At 26.7% G+C, this 23980-nt stretch overlaps 1 protein-coding gene across 1 annotated transcript in view; it reads right to left on the bottom strand.

Moving 5' to 3' along the window:
* LOC135929614 (uncharacterized) overlaps positions 1–23465 on the bottom strand; it is a 33157-nt gene extending 9692 nt beyond the window's left edge. Inside the window, exons 1-8 of the mRNA XM_065466279.1 lie at positions 23212–23465; positions 6429–6893; positions 6046–6175; positions 5136–5326; positions 4086–4559; positions 3618–3715; positions 2314–2503; positions 909–1298 (exon numbers count right to left, since the gene is read on the bottom strand). Of these exons, the coding sequence (XP_065322351.1) occupies positions 909–1298; positions 2314–2503; positions 3618–3715; positions 4086–4559; positions 5136–5326; positions 6046–6175; positions 6429–6893; positions 23212–23266 (1993 nt within the window). The 5' untranslated portion in view covers positions 23267–23465. The remainder of the gene's footprint in view (positions 1–908; positions 1299–2313; positions 2504–3617; positions 3716–4085; positions 4560–5135; positions 5327–6045; positions 6176–6428; positions 6894–23211) is intronic.
* Positions 23466–23980: the final 515 nt, after the last annotated feature.

Below are 23980 nucleotides of genomic sequence, written 5' to 3'. Positions count from 1 at the left end.
TCCTAAGAAACTTTTTGTGTATTAATTTATATTTACAACATTTAAATTTTTTATACTTTATATATTTTAAAAGCTCAAAAAATTCAAATTTCAATTTTGGGTCATTTAGGTGATTCATATCGTGGGTTATATTCACTTTATATTTTATGATTCACATTTAAATGCCGGTTTATATATATAATTTTTTTAATTCACATTAGTTTAAAATTGTGTATTAGAAAAGTTATTAATCCTAATAAATTTATGCTTAGTATTTTTAATTAAAAATATTATTTCTTAAAAAAATTTATTATCCCCCCCCAGACCAAATTCCTGCGTACGCGCCTGGTGCATTAAGATTTTAACTTAAATAATACTATGTAAGCCTCGAAATTTGGCAAGTAGATGAACAAACCTTTCTGACATCTATGAGCAAGATCTCCAAGCACGCATAATATTATTTTTATTTTGGCTAAAATCTAAATCTGGCTGTTTTTACAAATTGACCCAAATCGGGCTTTCTAACAACATTAATAACAAAATTAATCATAAGACAAAACATTTGTCATCTCGCATAATAGTGTTGTTAATTTGTTTGTGTTTGAATTAAACTTTTTTTTTGTCAAATAAAAATTAGTAAAACAAAAAATATTTGTAAAATATCTTTTTTTTATGACTGATGCTGATCTAATTCTGATCTTCGTAATTATTTTAAAAAAACCTACATTTTATCCTTACTTATTTTGCATGAGTAATGTCAGGAAATAATAAATTCATATTATATTCAATTTATTTAAATACTAAATCTTTTAAATAAAAACTACAGGCTAAAATATTTTAAAATATAGATACTATTCACCCGATTAAATGGAGAACTAACCTTGTGGTAAAATATAATCTCCATTTTTGCCAGAAAAAAAAATTCTTACCTCTGACGTAGACCTTGACGATAGTTTTTTCGCTCTCCCCTCTCCCATTGTAAGCCGCGCAATAGTATATGCCCGTATCTTGAATGCCTGCCCCGTTTATTTTATAGGTAGGCGCCACGGCTAACTGAACCTCTTTAACTTTATTTAGGTAGGGATCACTATTGGAGCTTTTGGCCCAATTTAAATGGGCGTTAACGATATTGCCGGAATCGGTGAAAATAGACTTTGACCATTTGAAAGAAGGCTTCGGGTTGCCAATATCGCTCGCGTTTTCTATGCCGCAAGATAGCTGGAAAGATTTCCCTTCGATTATCGTTATAATTTGGCCCATCTCCGTCCTTTTATTTTGATTATTAGCGGCAATGCTGATTGTTGGCATACCCGGTGCGTCTTTTATATAATAAGGTTTCGATTTATATAAAAAATATTATAAATATTTTATGTTTAGGCTGTAAACTATTTCTTAAAATAATTCGAAAAGCTTCAAAACTTTATGAAATTTTAACATTTAATTTAAATGATGTATCTTAAATTTTTGTCTTAGAATTATGTTTTGGATGTTTTTTCTATATTTAAAATATCTTATTTATTTTCATTAGTGTTTCGAAAGTTTGTGAATTAAATTTTTAATGTTTTGTACACAACACGGCCTTAAAAAATAATTTTAAAGAATGACATTTTACTAAATCCTATTATTTAGTGGGGAAAGGGACATAAATTAAATTTAGGTTTTGCTAAATACGTTTTCATTCTTAGATCTGCTACTGGTTATGATGTACATATACTACGGCGATTCGTTACTGATGTTTCCATACATGCAATCAGCTGTAGCATATCATTATGAATGCACACTCGTGCTATTTGAACGACGTGCAAACCACAAAATGACTCTACAGTTGATATGTAGGGACACTTATAAATACATTTATTGAATGAATCACCAATCTAGTAATATATCTATATATACATCATTGGCTACTGTTTTTTTATAATCTTATAGAAATCAATTTTTAAAAAATAAACACTTGTATAAAGATTAATGTTTATCATTGAATCATTAATTATCAATTAGAAATTGTGATGAATAGCATAATTAAACAAAATAGACATTTTTAAAAAAAAAACTTAAAGCTATGTCCAAACATGATTCCCAGTAAAAAAAACTACTATACCACAAAATTATTGATCGAATTGAATTAGGTTATAAGTTTATTTTGATAATATTAAAGTAAAAAAAAAGCTGAAAATAGTTATTTTTACATCAAAAAATTTTATTTGTAAAAAAAAAATTTATGTTACAATAGTTAGATTTTAATACAAAATGAAGTAAAAACAAAACAAAATAAGTTTGGACATATCCTAAAAATAATCAGCATTCTTCCAATTTTTCTTTTTTTAAATTTACATAAAACATGGATTTCCGATACGGATTCTCCAGCTCCCAATATGGTCGTACCCCCGGTTATCCTGAGTTTATTTTCCGCTCTACATATATAAGAACCGTTAAAATATCTGCTGACTTTGGGAACGTATAACGTTTTATTGTTACTCAAATAATCGAGGGATATTTCGCGTTCTTGCTTCCTCCAATTAATCTAATGGGAATATATACATATTTTAGAATTTGGTAAATATTAAGCTTAATTTTAATAAATATGAAAGGTCAACTTTTATAATTAAATTTTTTTAGTGTTATTATCGATCAGGAAATAGTTTATATAAAGATCCTAAATAATGCCAAATTTCAGAAGGTGCAGCCGTGGTTATTTATAAGAATATCGATTATTTATTTGAAAAATAACTATTCATCGAATATTAGCTCTTTCAGTATTATTCAATTGAATTAATCATATTATTCAAAAATTATTCGTAAATATTTTTAATTATTTGTCAAGTGTTTAGTTGTTGTGAAACTTTATATTTTTTTAAAAAACTATTTTCACATCTATTAATTATTTATTTAAATAAGTCTCACTTTTTCGTGTTTGGAAAATATTTTTAAAGAATAATTTTCGAATCGAATAACAAAAATTATACGATTCTCATATATGACTTGAAAATTGAATAGTAATAACAACCCGCTCATATAATAATCATTTTGTATCTAGTCAGAACCTCATCATCCTGAAACAGAAACTCAGTTCTAACAAGAGTGCAACTAAATTTATATGTAAATTTTTCAGAACATTGTGAGATATGTTGTGATTACTTTTTTCCCCTCTTCTTATTAATTAAGATAGTTTTGAACAGGAATTAGAACCTTCAAACCAAGATAAAATGTAAAAACTGGAACTCAGAAATCTCATTTTAAAATTTTTAGTAATCAGAACTGCCCTTTTTAAAATGTTGAGAATCGAAAATAAATTTTTCTTAGTTCCGGGGTTCAAAACTTTGCGTAATAATTATGAATATGGTATGGTTTACAAGATCTCATAATAATATTTCTAGATAAACCACTCATTCATTAAAATGTATTTTTGAAACGTCGTCGCATTACAAATCAGCAAGTGATACGGTCATTTTGGTTTCTAATTTTTAAAAAAAAATTAGAAATCACCAGCTGATTTGTAGTGATTAACATTTAAATAAATAAATCGTCAGTCTATCTAGTTATAATTTTATATCATTTGATTCTTCCTTCATCCTTAAAAAATAGATTGATTTTATTTCTTCGATTTTTGTTTTGTAGATTAAAGAATGTTGTATCACTCTAAAAGGTTCGGGATTGGCATCTATGTGACAGGTAAGATTCAAATCGTCCCCTTCGTTAATCTTGACTATTGGCTTACTCGAAACAACAGGATCGTCTGCGTAAAGAGGCAAATAAAAATTATAAAAAATTTATATGGTAGATAATCGTTTTTTTACTATCGTAAAATAGCATTTTCCAACTTAAAGAATATCATATTAAATAAGTAAAATAAAAGTTCACGCGATCCAGTTCAAAACCCAGGCAGAAATACTTTCGGACCGGGTCGGATAACTTGTGCGAAATATTTTTATGGGCCATGATATAATTTTACTTATTTTTTAAAAAATCTCCACTTAGAAGGGATAAGCTTTAAATGGCATTTTACAAGTTATTATACTTTACTATGTAAAAAAAAAATTTTAAAGAATATTTATAAATTATTCTATCCAAAAAATTTTCTTTTTTTAAAAAAAATAAACACTTACATATAACATTTATCTTCACGCTCGTATTTTGCATAGTAATATCTATATCCTCCCTACGGTTAAACCTAGGCCCGATTGACAGGCCATTAGAAGCGGAACAAGTCAATACTTTCCCCGAGTCCGTTTTTCGCATTCCATTCAATTTGACATCCAAGACTTTGATCCATTCCCCAATTTCATGATTTCCCAATGTATTGGTCGTTGTCATTTTACGATCCGATCCGTGGAACAAATCGAGTACCGAATTTTTAATCGCCTCAAATTCTTCACTAGCAAGTTCGTCTTCCGTAGGGGACCGGCCCAAACTTTTATGGATCTCTTGGCCAGCAGAAAGCGGGGTCGAGGAATTATGAATTGACCATCTCAAATCGTAAGCTCTAGGTTTTGCTATTGTAACGCATGTAATTCTAACGGGAAACCCAATTCTGGAGGAGTATGTGTCGGTGGGCGGAATGAGAAATAATTTCGGGGGGACTGATACGAATAAAAAATATGTAAAAAAATGAAAGCTTTAATTTGTCGTGAAAATTTATATCCATTGACCCTAGTTTTCCCATTTTGAAAAAAAAACGGTTAGGTCAAAATTTGGCAAGGTTATTTCATTTAAGTCTCTTATTTCTCTCCAAATAAACCTTTCTGTTATCGTGTTAGCAAATTTTTCAGATGATATTTGTTTCCGGGTTGTGTATTTGACCGTTCAAATACGATTCTGTCAATTGACCAATATCTGACCGGTCAAATAGGGGCAAATTCGAATAAAAAGATTTTAAAAATATGAGTGTTATTTTGCCTGTAATATTAATTTTATAATAATTTAAAAATTCATTAATTCTATATATAATGTTCGGCACTCCTTGACAGAATCTTACTTAATTTTTTTATCTACAAATCTTTTTGAGTATTCAGGTCAAAAACTCCTTTGAATTAACCCTAATTCGTTTAGCTACATTCATAAATTAGCAAAGATTTTTATCAGCACTAATTGCCCATATAAATAAAATCAAAAGTAAATCTTGTGTAGTTATACGATAATTTGATAAATTTTATTACATTTGACGTCCAGAGGACGAGAGCTATTGGACCATAAATGACGATCTATGGCATCATTAATAACTGAGCAAGACAGGAAGGATTTATCATCTTTCAGTGTGACATTTTTAGTTATAGTTAGAGAACTCGTTTTATTCATAGACAGAGGCGGTTGATATACCAACTTATTGTCTTGATCATCTACAATTTTTCTGTAAATTTTTTAATAAAAATAAATTTATGATTCTCGCATTTATACATTATGCACCCAAACTCATTTTCGTAAACTTTCAATTAATATATTAATTCTTTTAAAAATATAAAATTTTAACTTTGGACCCATCCCTATATGTTGTGATTAAAAATTGATATTGTTTTATGAAAATGAAAAACTTGGACTTTTTTTCTAATCTAGGAAAAAAATCCCTGTTTTTTAGGATATTAAAAATTTTTGAAAAAATCATCTAAAAATATATCCACGAAATAAAAATTCTTAAATAAAATATTTACAAATTTTGAGAAAATCAATTCTGGGGGAATTATTTTATAAAAATTATTATTGGGAATATTTTTTCCGCTTACACCCGTGTTTTCATAATATGAAAATAAGAATCAAATTTTGCATTCGTAACAATACGAATCGAATAATTTCGCTAAACAAAATTAAAAAATTTCGAGGGAAGTATTCGAATCATTTATTCTTAAAATGCATAAATAATTCGTATATTTGTAAATGACGAGACAAATTAAACGATTCGTACAAATACGAAGTTGATTCGTATAAAATGCGAATAGAATTTATTAGTAGTGCGCAGACCTACGAACACATATTCTAGTAACAAAAATAATGGTAATCTATCGATTTTAAAGCGAGACTCTTTAAGTATGTTTGCAAGGATTGATTAAAACATTAATACAATCACGAATTTACTTGTCATTAGAATATATCTCTATTTGTGGAGCGGGATTGCCGTAATTGCTAATGCATTTTATATTGAGCGTATCACCCTCGATCACTCCATCATTCGGGGCTATATAAAGATTGGGAGATTCTGGTTCGGCTAAAAAGAGTAAGCGTATTATTTATTTAAAATTTATATAATCTGCAGTTTTGCCTTAATTTCGATAAAAGATAGCAAATAATAAATAAAAACAAAAAATAATTTAGTACATAATAGCTAAGATATGATTCATATATGATCAATAGATTAGAATGGTATTGATGGTAAATTCTTGCATTCACCACCCCCTCCATCCCCTAAATTTCGATAAGCAATAAAAAAAATATAATAATTTTTGCAGAGGAAGTATTACACAAGATGGTTAAATTGAATAGATCTCCCTCCACGGTTATATCGGAAATGGTGGGATCGCGTCTATTATCATTAACAAAATTTCCGGTATCGAACAGCTTTACCACACATCTGAATTGTTGATTCATACCAGACGACACTTTAGGGATCATGTATTGACAGCTGTGATCCCTCTTGGAATCTTCCACGTCAACTTTGAGCCTAATTTCATCGGAAAGCGTTCGGTAACCCCTCGCAGATAATGATATTACGTCGAAAGAATTTTCGGCGAGAGCCCAGCTACATGAATCATTGTTAAGTTTGTAATGTCCGCTGAGTAAAAGGTTGGGATTTTTGAGCAAAAATTTACACGTGAACGTTACGCTATCGTCTAATTTTACCTTTATGTTTCGAGGCGGTTGTTCAGTGAATTCGATATACGGGTTAGTGCTATTAAACGTGGTTGCAGATCCGTAAATCGGGAAAGCTGTTTGAATATTTTATTTAAATATATAATTTCTATATATGTCCTTTTTATTTTCCTTCCTAAACTTTTTTCCTTTAGAAATAATATTTTTATTAAACCAATAATAATTACGTTTTTTGATTAGAAATCAAAATTATATTAACTTCTGCTTTACTTTACATGGGGATTTCCTAACTTTTAAAGCTGACAAATCACGTGACATTTGAAATTAATAACTTCTGATTTTCGTTCAAAAATGGTTTAAAAGATATGGGTAAATCACTTATCTTTAGCCAATTCAAAAAGGTTTCCTAAGCTAAACTTAGGGGTTTTAAGTCAATTTTTTAAAAAATTATAAGCTTGGCTAAGCCACATTGGAAGATTATTAAAGTTAGGGGATTTAACAACGCTATCGGTGAAAATTGTTTGAAATCCATAGGGCAGGTATTAGGCACCATGTTGCCGAAATATATTTCCGACGAATTTCAAAATTTTTTAAAAGTAACCAGCCTAATAAATACTGACGGTATATGATTTTAAGACAACACCTAATCAAATCTTATTATATTAAATGAATATAAAAATAAATTAAAGTATACATAAAATTTGAAATCTAAATAAAACATTTATAATAATAAAATGCTCATTTTTAGGTAAAATTTGATAAAAAAATATTTCTTATTTTAAAAAAAAAGATGAACTCTGGAACTAAAGATTTAAATGTCATTTTTGTGATTTTTTTAAGAAACTTTTAGAAGAATCGATTAATATATCCAAATCAATTTTTATTTTGTATAATTCTTTTAAAAAAATTTATCCTATCCTACACACTGCATAGAGCGTAGTCAAAGTAAGCCCTCGAGATTTGGCAAATAGAGGTCCATGCCTTTTACTATCTATGAGCAAAATCTCCAGGGTTACATAATATTATTAAATCGGGCCGTTTAGCCACACTTGCCTACACTATACAACCTCCCACTCTCTCGAAATAAAAATCTGAATTTGATTAAAAAAATTATTTGGCAATCTTCTAATAGGAGCAGTAAATAAATAACGCTTTATTTATAACTTTTCAGCTGATAAGGCCCTGGTTTTGTAAAAAAAAATATGTTCTACGTTCTACCCTGGCTTATTAATTTACATGCCGATTCCTGGCCGCTGGTCTCTGATAAATAATGATCACTATTAATTTTGCAACCTGCTCAAAGGCTTTCAATAAAATTTATGGGAAGGGAAATGACAGCTACGCTTTTTTTCCCTTAGAATAATAAATCAGGCCGTGGCAAGTATATACAATAAATTTAATAAATTAAGCGATCCAGTAAGAACAAAAATAATAATTTAAAAATACAAATCTTATAACACGCATAAATTAAAGCGTTTTTGTTTAGCGTTTCTATTTCAAATAATTTTTTTAAATGGTAACGTGCTCATTGGTAAACAACGATTTTTGGTGTTAAAAAAAACTTAAATAGTTTATAATAATTAAAGGTTTAAATATAGAATAGTAGAACGCTAAACACAAGTGCTCAGTTTGCAACCTAATCCCTATTAGGCAGAGCATTAATTATAGTAGGCCTTTGGGTCCTTTTATCGTAGGTCATTAGCTATATAAAAATAATTTTCTTTTTCCACTTTTGTTTTATACATAAAAATTGCTTTTTTCTCGAAAATTTCAATTATAAGTCGTTATTTTAAAAAATTATTTTACTTTTACTAATTTTCCTTTCAAATTCTTGCATATAGTGATATATTGTATAAAAAGGTGTATTGGGGGGGGGGGGTGGTCAGTCTTATTGGCTTAAGATGGCATTTATGAAAACAAAATGAGACCAAAGATTTCGCCTGATATTATGATTCAAATATGGCAGGTTATGGCCAGTCGACCGATTAAAAAAATTAATATTACAAAAGGCATGAAAAGAAAACTGAATAAATTATATATTTTTTACATCTTATTTTTTTTTAAATTATAATTTATAAATGTTCCTGACAAAAAATAATGGATAATTTATTAGGTATGCTAACATGACCAGCTGGTGAAAGATGAAGGTCCATCATTCAATTTTGCCAGTGGTGAAAATCTCTTTTTCTTTTCTTAAAAAATAAATTGAAACTATCTCTAAATAAGTAGAAATTGAACAATTTAATATATAATAGGAAATGTTTTAAGGCTAGTGCTAAAAATTAGATTTATTCGTTTACCCTTAAATATCCGCAGCAATGCTAACTAGCTATCATTTAATTAATTTTTTTTACTTACACATATATCATTTCGAAGGAGAATATTTAATTTTGAATGACGAACAGAAATGTGCTGGACAAAAAGACCCTGGGAAAAATAGACGCTGACGAATTTTAGAATACTTAAAAAATAAGTATAAAATATCCACCGGTCTTTTTGTGTAATCAGACAGATATCCTGGACAAAAAAACCTCGGACAAAAATACCCCCAACAAAAAAACACTGGGCAAAAATACCCGGACAAAAGTACCTCCAGCAAAAAAATATTAGACAAAGAACCGCCATTTTTCAAAAATATTTATTATAAAATTGGGGTATATTGGCTCAATGCCATTTTGTTCTTTAGGTATTTTATTCAGTCAGGGCACTTTTGCATTTTGTCAGTGATCTCTTGTTGTGCACGGGTATTTATAATGTTTTTTCCAGAACTTCTGTCAGTGATTTATCTAGTTATTACCAATATTAAGTTATTGTGTAGTGAAAATCAAGTGGGCCTTGTCCTGGGTATAAGATAGACTGAGTCTGATTGACTCACCGGTTTTTCAGACGGTTCTCTTTAATTAATAGTAGTTTTACTGGGGGATATTATTACTCGAGTCCCGTTAAAATTTTATGCAAATATAAATCCTAATTATACGACTTTTCCGCATTTTTAAAAACACTTTGTCAATTTCTTGTTAACTTTATATATAAAACCAAATCAACGTAAAATGAATATACTGATTTATTAATTGGGGTTAAATAAATTAGTAAAAAAAAACTTCTAATAAAAACTTTACATAAGGAGGGTAAAAAAATATAAACAAAATAAGTAAAGCAAAGATAGGATAATTATGTTTTAATTATATATAGTTTCAACAAATCATTATGAATACATAAAACTCTCCCAAATCAATCAATAAAATAGTATATATTTTTAAGGTGTTACATACATTCTTCTCTATATTTATAGATTTTAAAAGATCATTTTTTTTGTTCGAACTTATATTATTATCTTATCATTATAATTTTTATAATCACAAATAATAGTTTATCAAAAATATATAAATTTTAAACAAATGAATTTTTTTTATTCTGCAAAATCAATTTCCTTTTCGGAATACTACTATAAAAAAAAGCGTTAAAAAAACAATGAAATGAAAATTAGCTATTTAATTGCGTGTGGTGGTGTGACATTTTTGAACGTTTTTTTTCAATTTTTCATTATATTATAAATGTAATATACACAAAAAAAATACAATCCGACCTAGCCTAGCTATAAAAAAAAATTATTTTTAACTTATAATAAGGATTTCGATAAATCTGATGGTGGTTTTAGTTTATTATTTAATAAAATATCAGGAACAATGAGATATTAAAAAAATTGAATAGATTTTTATGGTAATATTTAAAAAAATAAAAGGAAATTTAACTAAACTTAAATAAATATTCGTTGTTCGATACGTATCCGAGTCAATTGGTATATTAAGAATACGAATAAATTATTCTTTAAATAAATTGTTTTTTCATTATTCGGGATAAGTAACCTTATGTAACTAGTTTTAGAGTTAAATATATAATTATTGTGACTGCTACTAGAGTAATTTTTAAGAACACTAGAACCATATTTATATTTATTCGTACACCGACATAACTATGAAGGGGAGGGTTAATCCCCTCCTCGAAAATTTAAGTTTTCGTGAAAAATCATCTTAAGTTAAATAAAATGATCTCTCTCCCTCCATTCCTATAATCCTCCAACCCCCTTTCTCATCGAAATAAAAAGAAAATATTATGCCAATCTTTATTAAATGCCTGCAATGCCCGACTTCCTGACCCACTCCATGGGCCAGGTAACGTCTGAAAAAAATTGGGCCCAATTGGGCTAAACTGGATTATTGATGTATTTTGATATTTGATAGAAGTGAAATCCCATGAAGTGTTGTGTTTTTACAATATTATAAATAATTGTTTACTTTGGTGTTCAACTACACATACTTGAGGCTAAGCCTTGTATTTAAAAAAAACCCTGGCAAATCCCAGTAGTTTTAGTAAAAAAAAATGAAAATGAGTTGGACCTAGTACACATTTGGCCAAAAAAGCTAAATTCCAACCGAACCGGGCCTGAAAATTTTGCCATTTGCAGACTTATAATCTCTACGTATTTTAAAATATGTAAGTAAAAATAAAGCTAATTATAATAATGACTAATTAAAATTTTTCATACAAAAAAAGGCTTGTTTAAAAAAAGAGTCCAAAACCAGGAAAAAATAAACCAAAGCCCCTCCAAAATTATGGGAAAGCTACCCTTCCCCTTAAGAAGATCTTGGATAAAGTACGCAATACACAGCGCTGTAAAGTGAACTTCTCTTATCTCAATGACTAAATAGGCAGAGCTCTGCAAATCAGCCAAAAACCAGCATGGAACTTACAAAAAATTAAAAATCAGGTTAAAAAAATTAGAGAAAGATTGGAATTAGAACATCTCTGGGTTTATCAGTAGGGTTGGCCAATAAAAATTAATTTGATCGAGATAATAACCCTCATTTTTTAAATAAAAATTAGTGATTTAAATCAATATTTTCAATACAATTCCATTTATCAAATCTGATCAAAATATTGAAATATAGTGAAAGACAACGACTTAAATAATAGGCTAATTTACGTGTAGCTAAAAAAAATTTCAATTTTATCAAATAACCATAGAATCATTTTAAAATTGATTAGATTGTTTATTTTATTTTTTATGCAATATTCTGTTACAAACAATTGATTTATCCTAAGAAGAAAAAGATTAATTAATACATATTTATCATAATTATTAACATCTAATAGACAGGGAGATTTCCAAAAATGTTTGACTTTTTGGACACAAAAAACAATTGCCACAAAACTCGTAATCAAGATTACTTTAAATTAAGAAGATTATATAATAAAAACGAATATTACCTAAGCATTTGAAATTATGCTAATGCATCAGGACACTCAATCGAGAAATAACATTAGCTTAAAAATAGTAAAACTACCATTATTTTAATAGTCAAAAAAATAAAATTTTAAATTTCCTTTAAGTTTTATTTGAGAACATTCATAATATTAATAGTATTCGTTTTAGAAAATATTGAATGACTTTCTCTCCGACTAAATAATATTGATATCGACGAGTTTGATTTTTTTTCAGTATTTACATATGACATATCGAATTTTTGATTGACTGATCGGGGGCTCCTGAAGCTTTAACTATTTACTTGTAATATGATAGTGAGATAAAAGAATTTATGATATATGATTTTTTTAAATCCAAATTTCTACTTCTCTGAGTTACATATTAGTATTTGATTTAAATCAAAATATCAACACAAATTAACCCCAATAAGTAGGAATTACGGAGAGAAATGTCCTGGGTAAAAATACCACAATATTAAAAATTTTCTCAATTTTTTTTAAAAAATGGGTAATTTTAAAAATGTTCTACCTAGGAGAGTTAAAAATCCCGATTAGGATCGATTTTTAAAAGCAACCCGATTACGATTTTAGCTAATATTATATAATCTTAGAGATTTTGCTTATAGATGCAAGAAAGGGATTTATCTCTATTTGCGAAATCTCGAGACTTGCATAATATTACTTTGGCTAAAATCTCAATCGGATGTTTTTACAAATTAACCCCCCTTTAAGAGAAATGGCATTTTACTAACAATTCCTTTCTATTTTTTTTTAGAAAGAGATTGTCAATATTTATAGGTTTGATTAAAAATATTAAAGAAGATAATAATATTAAACATGAATCAGTGCAAGACTCTGCCAAGGAAAGAGCGAAACATTAATTATAAAATGACAATTAATTTTAAAATTATTATAAAATTGATATTACAAGATTCATTTTCCTAATCATATATAAAATTAAGATATTATTATCTTTAAAAAACATTTATTTAAATTTGACTACAAATATCTGTGTATTTGACGATTCAAATAGACAATTATAGATAATTGGAATGGTGGAGGGGGGGGGGGGGGGGGTGTATTTAAAATGAAATGTAACTCATTCGATTTGATAATATTTCTTTAAAAAAATTAGTCGTTCAAATAAATGATTTTTATTTAGTCTAAATTATTCGTATTATTGGAAATTAATCGACGTTATTCTAATTAGAAATTTATAATTATCGACTTGAAATTATCCGTAAAATTCAAAAAATTAATTTTTAATTTCAATATCTGAATCAAATAAAAATACCAATAAGAATAACATAATTCGTCGATTGATATTTTGGAAGATTAACATTTTTTTTATGAAATAAAGCAGGAGAGGGTAAAATTTTATTTAATATTGATAAAAGAATAATTTTTTAAAAAAGAATTGCAAAAAAATCATGAATTACAACCTCTTAATCCCTTCCAAAAAATATCGATTTTTGCCAGGTAAAAGAAAAAATAAAATAATTGTAAAATTATAATAATGATCATTTATACTTAAAAAGGGATAATTTGTATATAATGTGTACTACATGTTTGATCGATCTAACTAAGAGTTTAAAATATATTGCATTCATTATATTAACTATTCAAAAATAGAGTGATTAAGCAAATAGTAAGTATTATACTTTATATTTTAGCCATTACTAGTCTCAGTATCAATTGTGAGGGGTGGGGTCTACCGGGCTGTGGCGTGAGATCAATGTCTATATAAGCGGAAGAAATTTTTTTCCATATTACAGAGGACAGGCTTCTATGTGGATAGGAAATAACTAATATTTTCAAAGCCAGGAGTTGTGGTAAATCTCAACGTGTTTTGTTCAGATTATTTTAAACGCGTTCTCAGTTATAATAGATTTTTAGCCCCTTTTTAGTAAAATATATTCAGTTCTCCTAACCCTAGTCAGTAGTTTTTAGTCCCTTATTTTCCTCACCCAAAACATGCCATTTTTTTTTGCTTTTATTATAAATATAGCTATAGTTATTAATGCATCTTTCCAATCATCATGTAATGTTTATGTTGCAATGAGAGGTAAAACGTGCGAGTTAAAAAAACTTATAGATTTATATAAAATTTATATAGAATTAAATTGAGGAGATATTTCAGCATGGTTTTTTATTTTTATGACATTTGCTATTCAAAGATAATGTTGTTTAAAATAAAGTCTATACTTGCAAAATTTATATCATTTTATCCAGTATAAATTAAATTATTAGCCTCCTTTTTTAGTTGGGGGGTGGGGGTAATAAATTTCACAATATATTTTGAGTAATATTTTTAATATGAATCAAAGAACCTGCCGATCGAACCCGTAACGAAAAATGGTATGATTGCAACCCAATCAAGCTTAAAAATTAAAATCCAGGGGTAAAATCAAATAAATGGACATTTTGCTATTTCATTTTACTGCTAGTATTTTTTACTTTCCTCTCGGAACAATTTTTTTAAAATACAAACCAAAATTATTCAAAAAAGCGAAATTTTTAAACATATTTCTAGCCGCGTTTGAAAATAATAAAAAATCCAAACCCGAGACATAAGTCAAAATTTTAATCTTGGCCTGAATTAAAATTTACAAAACCTGACAGGAATTTTAATTATAACTCCGTTCAAATTTTTAAAATTTTTTTACAACCCGCTCTGGGTCAGATTTCGGATTTTAAACCTGCAGGTTCTCTGATAAATATTCTATCGAGAAAGAAAGAAAGAAAAAATAAAAAATCTAATTATAATATTTATGGTAATAAGTAGTAACTATAACAATAATATTTAATTAATCTTAAATAAGTATTGAATTGAATAATATATGTGTCAAGAATCACTGACCTAAATGTCCTGGAAAAAATGACGCGGGCAAAAATAAATCAATTTTTAAAAAAAATATTTAAATGCTATGGAAATTTTTTAAATTACCCTTTTTTAAAGAAATATTAAATTTATTTCTTCTTTTTTTCAACAACTACAACAACTTTCTTGTTGAATATAATCTCTTAGTTTTGATTTTTATAAGTTCCTTTTTCTAAAATCAAAATTGTAATGAGCAAAGTAAAAAAATCTAAATTTGACTAAATTTAACCAAATGTGAAGCAAATACATTTATAAGTAATAAAATTTTTGACTTGAACTTATAGAATAATATAACTGATGTGATAAAAATATTTATAAACAAATAAAATCTAAAATTGACAAGATTTGACCAAAGTTAAAAAATCTAAATTTGACAAAGGTTAACCAACAATGTGAAGCTAAATACATTTATAGGCTAATAAAATTTTAGACTTGAAAAGTCAGAAAATAATTAATATTGAAGCTGAAAGAAAAATATTACAATAAGTGCTACCGAGATAAACTTATTGTGTGAAGCTGAAAGAAAAACTTTAAAAAAATATGGTTATTTTTTCCAGGGTATTTTTGTCAGGGGTACTTTTCTCCCGGTCTTTTTGCCTAGGACAATTATGTCAGTGATTCATATTTCAAACTTAATTTGTGATTAAAATGTTTTGGTAGTTAAAAAAAGGAGAATCTTAACTCCATACTCGATTGGGTGATATCCACCATGATATTATATAAACCGGTTAATTATAATCTGCAATCTAAAGTAGCTTCATTATTACTTTTAGAATATGCATTCCAAATGTATTTTGGATAAGTCATTTTTCAAATATCAACGATTTTATGAAGGAAGAGTAAGGGTAACGAGTTCTTTTGACTTGGTTTAAGAAGAAATATTTATCTCAAGATTAAATTGAGTTAGTGCAATAATTTAATAGCAATAAATCTTTAATATTACATATAAATAAATGTGATAAAAACCCGATTAATACCAAAAACCAGAACTACAAAACCAGAAATGGCCATAGAAAATTTTTTTTACATGCATATCAGACAGACTGCGTTATATTTGTAAAAAATCCTAAACTGAGCTGAACATGGGTCTAAAAGTTATGCCCTTTATATGGCTAAATTTAATCAAAACTTAACATAAATATCATCATATATATCAATTTAATTGTCTAAATGAAAATAAAAAAATTATTTGAGAATTCATCTTGAGATATTTGTAAATTAATGAAATGCATTCAAAAATGCCCTGCTCTTACGCCCATTATCTAAGGGAGTAAGTGTTTGAAGGAGTCGGGTTGAAACCTTGGTTGATTTGATATGGAATCCATCATATGTTTTATAATGCTTAAGGTAATCTGGGTTTGTCACCTTAGAATCACGTAGTGGTCTGGACAAAAATACTTATAACAAAAAGAAAACACCAGACAAAATATCACACTTTAATTTTTGTTAAACACGCCTAAAAGGGTAAATTTTGAACCTAGCCAAAAAAACCCATCTTACACCAAGAAAATGGCCAATTGACTTAATAACTTAATATTAGTAATAAGCTAGATGAATCAATGACATAATGTACTTGAAAAAAAGAAGCAGATAACCTGGAACCCCACCTGAGAATTGAATGGTTATTTATATTACTAAAATATATCTTAGGCTATAAAAGTTGGAAAATTTTTAAGATTTTGGGACAGAGGATAAGAGAAATTTTATTTTTGAGTAAATTCAAAAAATATAAATAGCAAAAGAAATTAATCTTTATAAAGAGAAAAGATAGGTGTAATAGTTTTTGGTGAATGAGATTTCATTGTATAATATATTAATAAATAGTAATCATTCTTTTAAATAATACTTCCTCTATTTATAATCACAATTCACACTGGCAGTTTCCTAGTGGGGTCACTTTTCATACTTTTTTAAGAAACCGCATTGTAATCATAAAATTATTTTCTTTAATCTTATTAGCTTTAGCATGGCATAACATTTAAGTCGTTGAACAATTTAATATAATGAGTGAAGGAAACGAAAAATGAATGATTAATTAAGTTGGTATGAATTGAAAAGAAAAATAAAACAATGCATATCTGTATAATAATAAAAAAAACTTTGAAAATTAGCCTCTTTTTTTGGTTTTAAACAAAATAAAAAATTAATAGGCTTGCGAAAATGTTTATGTTTAAAACAAGATTTAAAAATTAAATTATACATTTTATTTATTAAAGCCCTTACAAAAAGAAAATTTTCAATTGAACATTTTCATTTTTTTAAAATTATTTGTTTCCCTTTTACGAAAATAAATATAATTTTATTAATTTTTTTTTAAAGATTTGTAAATAATGTTTTTTTTTAAATTATGTAATAATTAAATTATGACACATACATAGATCAAGACAAGATAGGTAAAATTACTTGATTATTTAAAGAAGATAAGGAATGTTAATAATTACTATTATTGAGTTACACTTTTAAAAAATTTATTAGTTATATATTTTGCAATATTGCAATGTTTGCCTCTTAAGCAAAAGTCGGATTATTTTTTCCCGGTATAATTTTAATAATTCCCCTCCCCTCGATTTATCCCTGACCGGTTCTAAATTTAAAGTATACAAAGATAAGGGATATAATTTTGGAATTTATTTTTGTACATATTTTGTTATACAAAATGTATAATAAAACAAACAATACATAGCTTGGGATTTGTATTTTATTAATAAATTTAAGGGCTAAGTTACAGCTAAATTTTCTTATTTTCGAGGGGAAGGGGGAATCGTGTGGTATTTTTAAAAAATTACACAAATATAGATTTTTTGGCTGTTGTAAAAAAAAGTAAGAAAAATAAGTTTACAAAATAAACAAAATTAATTTTTATTTTTTTATGATTATAAACATTATCTTATCTTTTTCGCCCTTCCCTTCTTGCTTTCTTTCGTTTTTGCTTTTTTTCTCTTTCAATTTATAAAATATTTTAGATCAAAAGAATGTTTCCTTTTTTTATATATTAGAAAACACATTACATAAATACAGGAAGAAAGAATCATTTGCTTTTTGATGTGTTGAAAAAAAAGGGAGCATTATTGATTATGAAGATTATTAGGTTATTAATTTTTTTTATTATCTTATCCTAATAATAATTATATAACCATGAAAATAAAACAGCTATAAAAGTAACGTAATTTTGATAATTTATACGGTTATTGGCCAAATCTTTGAAAATAAGTTTATTTTTTTGTATTGCTTGATATTTTAGTCACATAAAATATCTGATAAGTATAATTGGGTAATGGCTAAATGTCAGCTAATTGGGGAAATCTGCAAGCGCGTGCCGGAGAAAATCCGCTAGCATCAAGGAATTTTAATTAGTTTCTTTCAAGTTTGAGTTTCTATATTTTTAGGATAAACACCTTAGGTAAAAGTGATAGTTTCCACTAAAAACTCAATTTCACCAATTTTTTAGCTGGCAGAAAATTGGCTTAAACGGCTAATAATATAGTAAAACTACCCGACTATATTGATAAGCGATAGTAATTATATTTGAGTTTGGTGATCAGATTAGAGAGCGTTGTATTTTTTAAAAAAAATATTGGTTGCTCTAAAATTCTTGACCATCTATCAAAAAATCTTAGATAATCATAGGAATAGAATGCTTATTAGTTCTTATTTGAGGCTAAATAAAGTAGATATTAGAGGTCTGCAAGCGATTCTGCGCGCAGGCTTTTCCATATTTTTTACAATTAAATGCGTGAGTTTTCTGCCGGCCTTTAAACTGGTTAACGTCTAAGCATATTCCTCACTATTATTCATATATTTGTAACATTTTTAGATTTTTAGGACAAATTCAATTCTTTTTATTGATCCATACTATTTACAATTATAAATGATTATTTTTTCTACTACATTTTATAAATAATGGCATATTAATTAATTGATAAAATATGGACGATTTTAAAAGTAACAAAAGATATTTTCCATCGGTGCTATGAGGATAGGCTAATATCGCTACGCAAATAATTTTGCCAGCCAACCACATTCGATGATCAAGACTTAAATTCTTAAATGTTATGAGGATAAACAGTTATATTATTCAAAATATAGTGACAAAAATATTAATTGTAAATCTAAATTAAAACAATAAAAAATAAAATATTATGTTATAAAAATCTTGATATAAATCAGAGACCTGCAGGCCCGGCCCGGCCCGGGCCGTATTTTAAATTTTTTAAATATGCGGGCCGGGCCGGGCCGGGCCTAAAAAAATTTTTTTTAAATATATCCGGGCCGGGCCTAAGATTCTTAAACCCGGGCCTGGCCTTAATATTTTTTATAAAAATTTTAACATTATGAGTTAATGGTTATAAGATTATATTATATTATAGTTATGATTAATATAATATTGGGTAATGGTTAACACACCTAACACCTACAGATCGATCTAATTATTAATTTCCTGCAAATTTATTCAAAGTATTAATATATTTTTTTATAATTCATATCTAAATTTTTACAACATATTTTACCAAAACAATCAAATAAAGGAATATCTTAAATAAGCCCCAATATTCAAGTATTAATAATATATTTTTTATAATTCATATCTAAATTTTTAGAATATTTACCAAAACAATCAAATAAAGGAATATCATGGCACAAAATACTAATGATATAATTAATAAAATTAAATATAATATTTATTCTTTTAGAAATACAAATAATAATTTAAAATCTGAAATATGGGCTAAATTTAACATCATCAAAGATGAAAATAAAAAAAACATTGGCTACGTACAATGTAAGAATTGTTCAAGTATATTATCTTATAATTATAAACATGGTACATCACATCTAAAAAGACATAAATGTGATGGTAAATCCATGAAAATTAATAATTTTTTTTTACACCTGAAAAACCAACCTATAAATGTAATATAAAATATTTAAAAATTATAAAATAAATTATATTAATATTGTGCAATTAGATTATATTTTCAAAATACTATTTATTATACATGCATTTTTTTAAATAGCGATTTATTTTTATTTTATAAATTAAATAGTAAATTAAATACAATATATTATATTCTCAAAATATTTTCCATTTTTATAAATTAAATATTAGTTTTATTTTTTTTAAATGCAATATAAATTATAGTATATGCTCAAATATTATTACCATTTTTATGAATATTAGTTTTATTTTTATAGTAAATGCAAAAAATATAGTTATATGCTCAAAATATCCATTTTTATAAATAACAGTTTTATAATTTTTATAAATTCAATATAATATTCTCAAAATATTAGCTTTTTTCATGTATTTTTTAAATAATAAGCGATAATACTCGCTGAAAAATTTGGTAAAATACCTCATAGGTGAATTTTTTTATATACCAGGTCGAATATAATTTTAAAAAATTCCGAGCCGGGCCTGAAATTTTTTTTTAAAATATCCGGGCCGGGCTTTAAATTTTTAAATCCGGGCCGGGCCGTAAAAAATTTTTTTTTAATTTATTCGGGCCGGGCCTTAAATCTATAAATCCGGGCCGGGCCGTAAAAAAATTTTTTAAAAAATATCTGGGCCGGGCCGGCCTAAAAAATTTAAAGCCGGGCCGGGCCATGCAAATGGTGCCTCTGCAGGTCTCTGATATAAATAATATCAAAGAGGAAATTTTTTATTAAAACCAATCGAAAGCTGAGCAAAAGAGCATCAAAGGCGTGGTGGAAAGGTTGTGGGGTGCAAATCCCCTCTATAAATTATTATAAGAGAAAAACTCACCCCTATGAATTAAAATATCTGGCAATTAACTACATGCTGAATTTGTATAGGTAATTTTTGCCGTAAAAAATGGGTTTTAAATGTTAATTTATTTAGAACTTTGCTTTTAAATTTAATATTATAATTTATTGTTTCTTTAAAGTTCTCTTATTTAAGATATTTATTTATTTTAAAAAAAAAACTTTTAAAAAGTAAGGTAAGAGAATATATGGAAAAATGGAAATAAATCATGTGTCATCTTAAGAATGTTAAAGTAAATTGAATCTATTTGCATAATTTTAATTTAAGTAGTTTTATATTTTTCTTTATATTATTATAATAAAATACTTTTGCGATTTTTTATTATAATAATGAATGAAATTTATAACAAAATGTCGGCAATGAATGATAGTTGAAATGAATGGTATTGGAAAATTGAAGTGTGGGATCAAATTACATGCATTCCTTGTGGCTTGTGCAATTTATATTGAAATTTTATACATTAAAGATTAATCTTGAAAATAAAAAATTTTAATTTATTTATTATTTCGATTTAAAAAATATTGAAAATGGTAATTAATTATAATATTAGTAAAATAGATTTTTTCAATTTACGTTTTCTTACTGATCTAAATCATTTTAAAAAACAATTTACCCATAGTAAAATAATTAAAATTTAACTCGTAAAGATTTTTATTCATTCAGTTCAGCACGTTGGATTTAAATCTCCCCGAAATAAAAAAAAATGCATCACATTTTCTATCTGAGTCAAGAGGTGCCAATGCGGCCTTGTTTGTTAATTCATCTTTAGATTCTTAATTTAGATCTTCTTTGGTAGATTTTTTAACGCGAGAAAAAAGATTTTTTTATTACAAACGACATTGACACTTTTTGTGTAAAATGTGATATGGGAGAGATAAAAAAAAATTTATATATGAAATCTTAGTTTAATTTTTTTATATAAAATCCTAAGGGGAAGAAAATTTTTATCTGAAGGGCCAATTTTGTTTGTTAATGATATTTTAAAAAAAAAAAAGTATTATTAATTTCCATTCATTTCCGATTTGTAAAATAATATAAATTTACGCCCATATATATTCATTATTATAATTGTTTAATTTCCTTACGATTTTAGATGAGGGTATTGATTAACACCTTAAAAAACAATTTCTTTTATTAATTAGTGGTAATTATAATATAAAATTATGATTGAATTATAAATTTTTTGACGTGTGAAAAATTAAATGAAATATCGGTGTATATTTTTTTACTGTTTTTATAAGTGAATATTGATTATTTTTTTAATTAGATAATTTGTTCTAATTTGATGTTCCTCGAGTTATTTTTATATTTAATTTTTTTTAGAAAGGTATAAAATAAAACACACGGATAATGTTGCAAAGATTTATCGTTCGATCATTCGCTTTATATAGTTCTATTTAAGATGGGGAAGTTGCTACCCTCCTTCCCAAATCTTTCTGAAAAAATTATTTTTAAAAAGGTGTTGGGCCCAAATTTCACAATTTTTTCCCCTCTTTTAACAACTCTAAGAATATGAAGGATATAAAATAGAATTCAACGTGATTTTGCCCGTTAAAAATTTAAAAAGGTTTTTTGGCAGGCCACGTGATTTATTTATCTAAATATATTTCAGTTGCCCGGCTTAGCCCATAAAACATATTCTTTCAAGTTTCCCAACCCATAGGAGGAAAATTAAATGATAATAAATTTACTTTGTTCAAAGGTTTTTTAATTAAAATTAAGAACCGGCCTAAACCCGAAGTTTTTCTGTAAAAATTTACCCGCCCAAAATTTAGAGGCCCTGCAGGTCGAGTAATTAGATCACTGATTTTAGATATTTTTAAGTTATAAAATGTAATCTTTAAGATTACACTCCGCACTAGCTTGTCGATATTTTATAATTGGACTTAGATAAAATGGTAGTTATATTATGTGAAAATTATCATAGGAATTTAATTTTTCTATGCATCTACTAAGTAAAATAAATATAAAAAAAAATTTGGACATATTGCGACATTTCTCACTGATTTAAAAAGCGGGAAGGAAAACTCTAAAAACGAGAATGTTTCAATGCAAAAAAAATTGTGTTGTTCAAACCCAAAAAACGCCTAAATTAAAGTTTTTAGCTAAATAAATATTTAAATTATGCCTCTATTTGACCAAAAATGGGCTATACCTTAATCTCTTACAATCTAATTTATATTGTGAAATAAGGACAGTGTCGATTAGTGTTGTTAAATGGCTCATTTTGAGCCACTTCTCTAAAACGGCTAACTCAATGTTTTAGCCAAAAAAATTATGCCCTAAGCCTCAAGATTTTGTTAATATATGTCTAGACCTTTGTTCCTTATTTGAGCAAAATCTTCAGGTTTGCGTAATAATTTTATGGATAGAATATTGACTTAGCTGTTTTTAAAAATCGACTCAAAACGAGCCGTTTAACAACACTAGTGTCGATAATGAATATTACAAATTGGATTGAAAACATTAATGAGATTTTTTTTTAAATTTAATTTTTTTAAACCTTTAATTGTGAAGAAGCCGAATAGAATATACGCGAAATAATTATAGATGATCATCGATTGACTTTTCCGTGAATTGTATCGTAATAAGATAATTTTGAATATAAATTGAAATAGCTATGGAATATTTTGCTTTGTCAACTTTTAGATAAGAATGAGTTTTGGTTTTCCTTTTTTATAATGCACATCGCCTAAATGAACGGTGGATTTAAGGGAAAGCTTGTTTTTAGAAAATATATTCCCAAAAAAAAATAAGATAAAATTTGAATATTTTTTTTTCTCTTTGTCTTTTAACAAAAAAAAAATTTTTTTAATCAAATGTTACACCTATATGAAAAGAAAAGTAATTTTATATTTTTATAATCGATTTAAGAATGAGACCATTTTTTTTATATATTTTTTTTAAAAAAAAATTAGAAATTATTATAAATAATAATTTATTATTTTTATTATTTTATTATACCTGAAATTTTAAAATTCGTAATAGAATAGTACACACAAATAAAAAAAAACACAATAAAATTATATAAAATAAATAATTTAAACCTGTCTAATTTGGTAACTTTATAGTAGGGATTATTTAACTATTTTTGTTGAAAAATTAAATTATGTAAAATATGAAAACAATATTCAGCTTAAAAACTCAAAATGGCCTGAATATGCAAAAGGGCATAGATTAGACAGGTTTAAAAACTCCTATAATAATTCTTTAATTAAATCATAAATATCTTGTATCTTTTTATTTAAGATACTACCTTTTCTTATGTGTTT

Source organism: Gordionus sp. m RMFG-2023, chromosome 5 (genome assembly GCF_954871325.1).
Source record: "Gordionus sp. m RMFG-2023 chromosome 5, tfGorSpeb1-WG-v2, whole genome shotgun sequence".
NCBI lineage: Eukaryota > Metazoa > Nematomorpha > Gordioida > Chordodea > Parachordodidae > Gordionus > Gordionus sp. m RMFG-2023.
The sequence above is the reverse complement of the archived record's forward strand: the minus strand, read 5'-3'. Positions and strand labels throughout refer to the sequence as shown.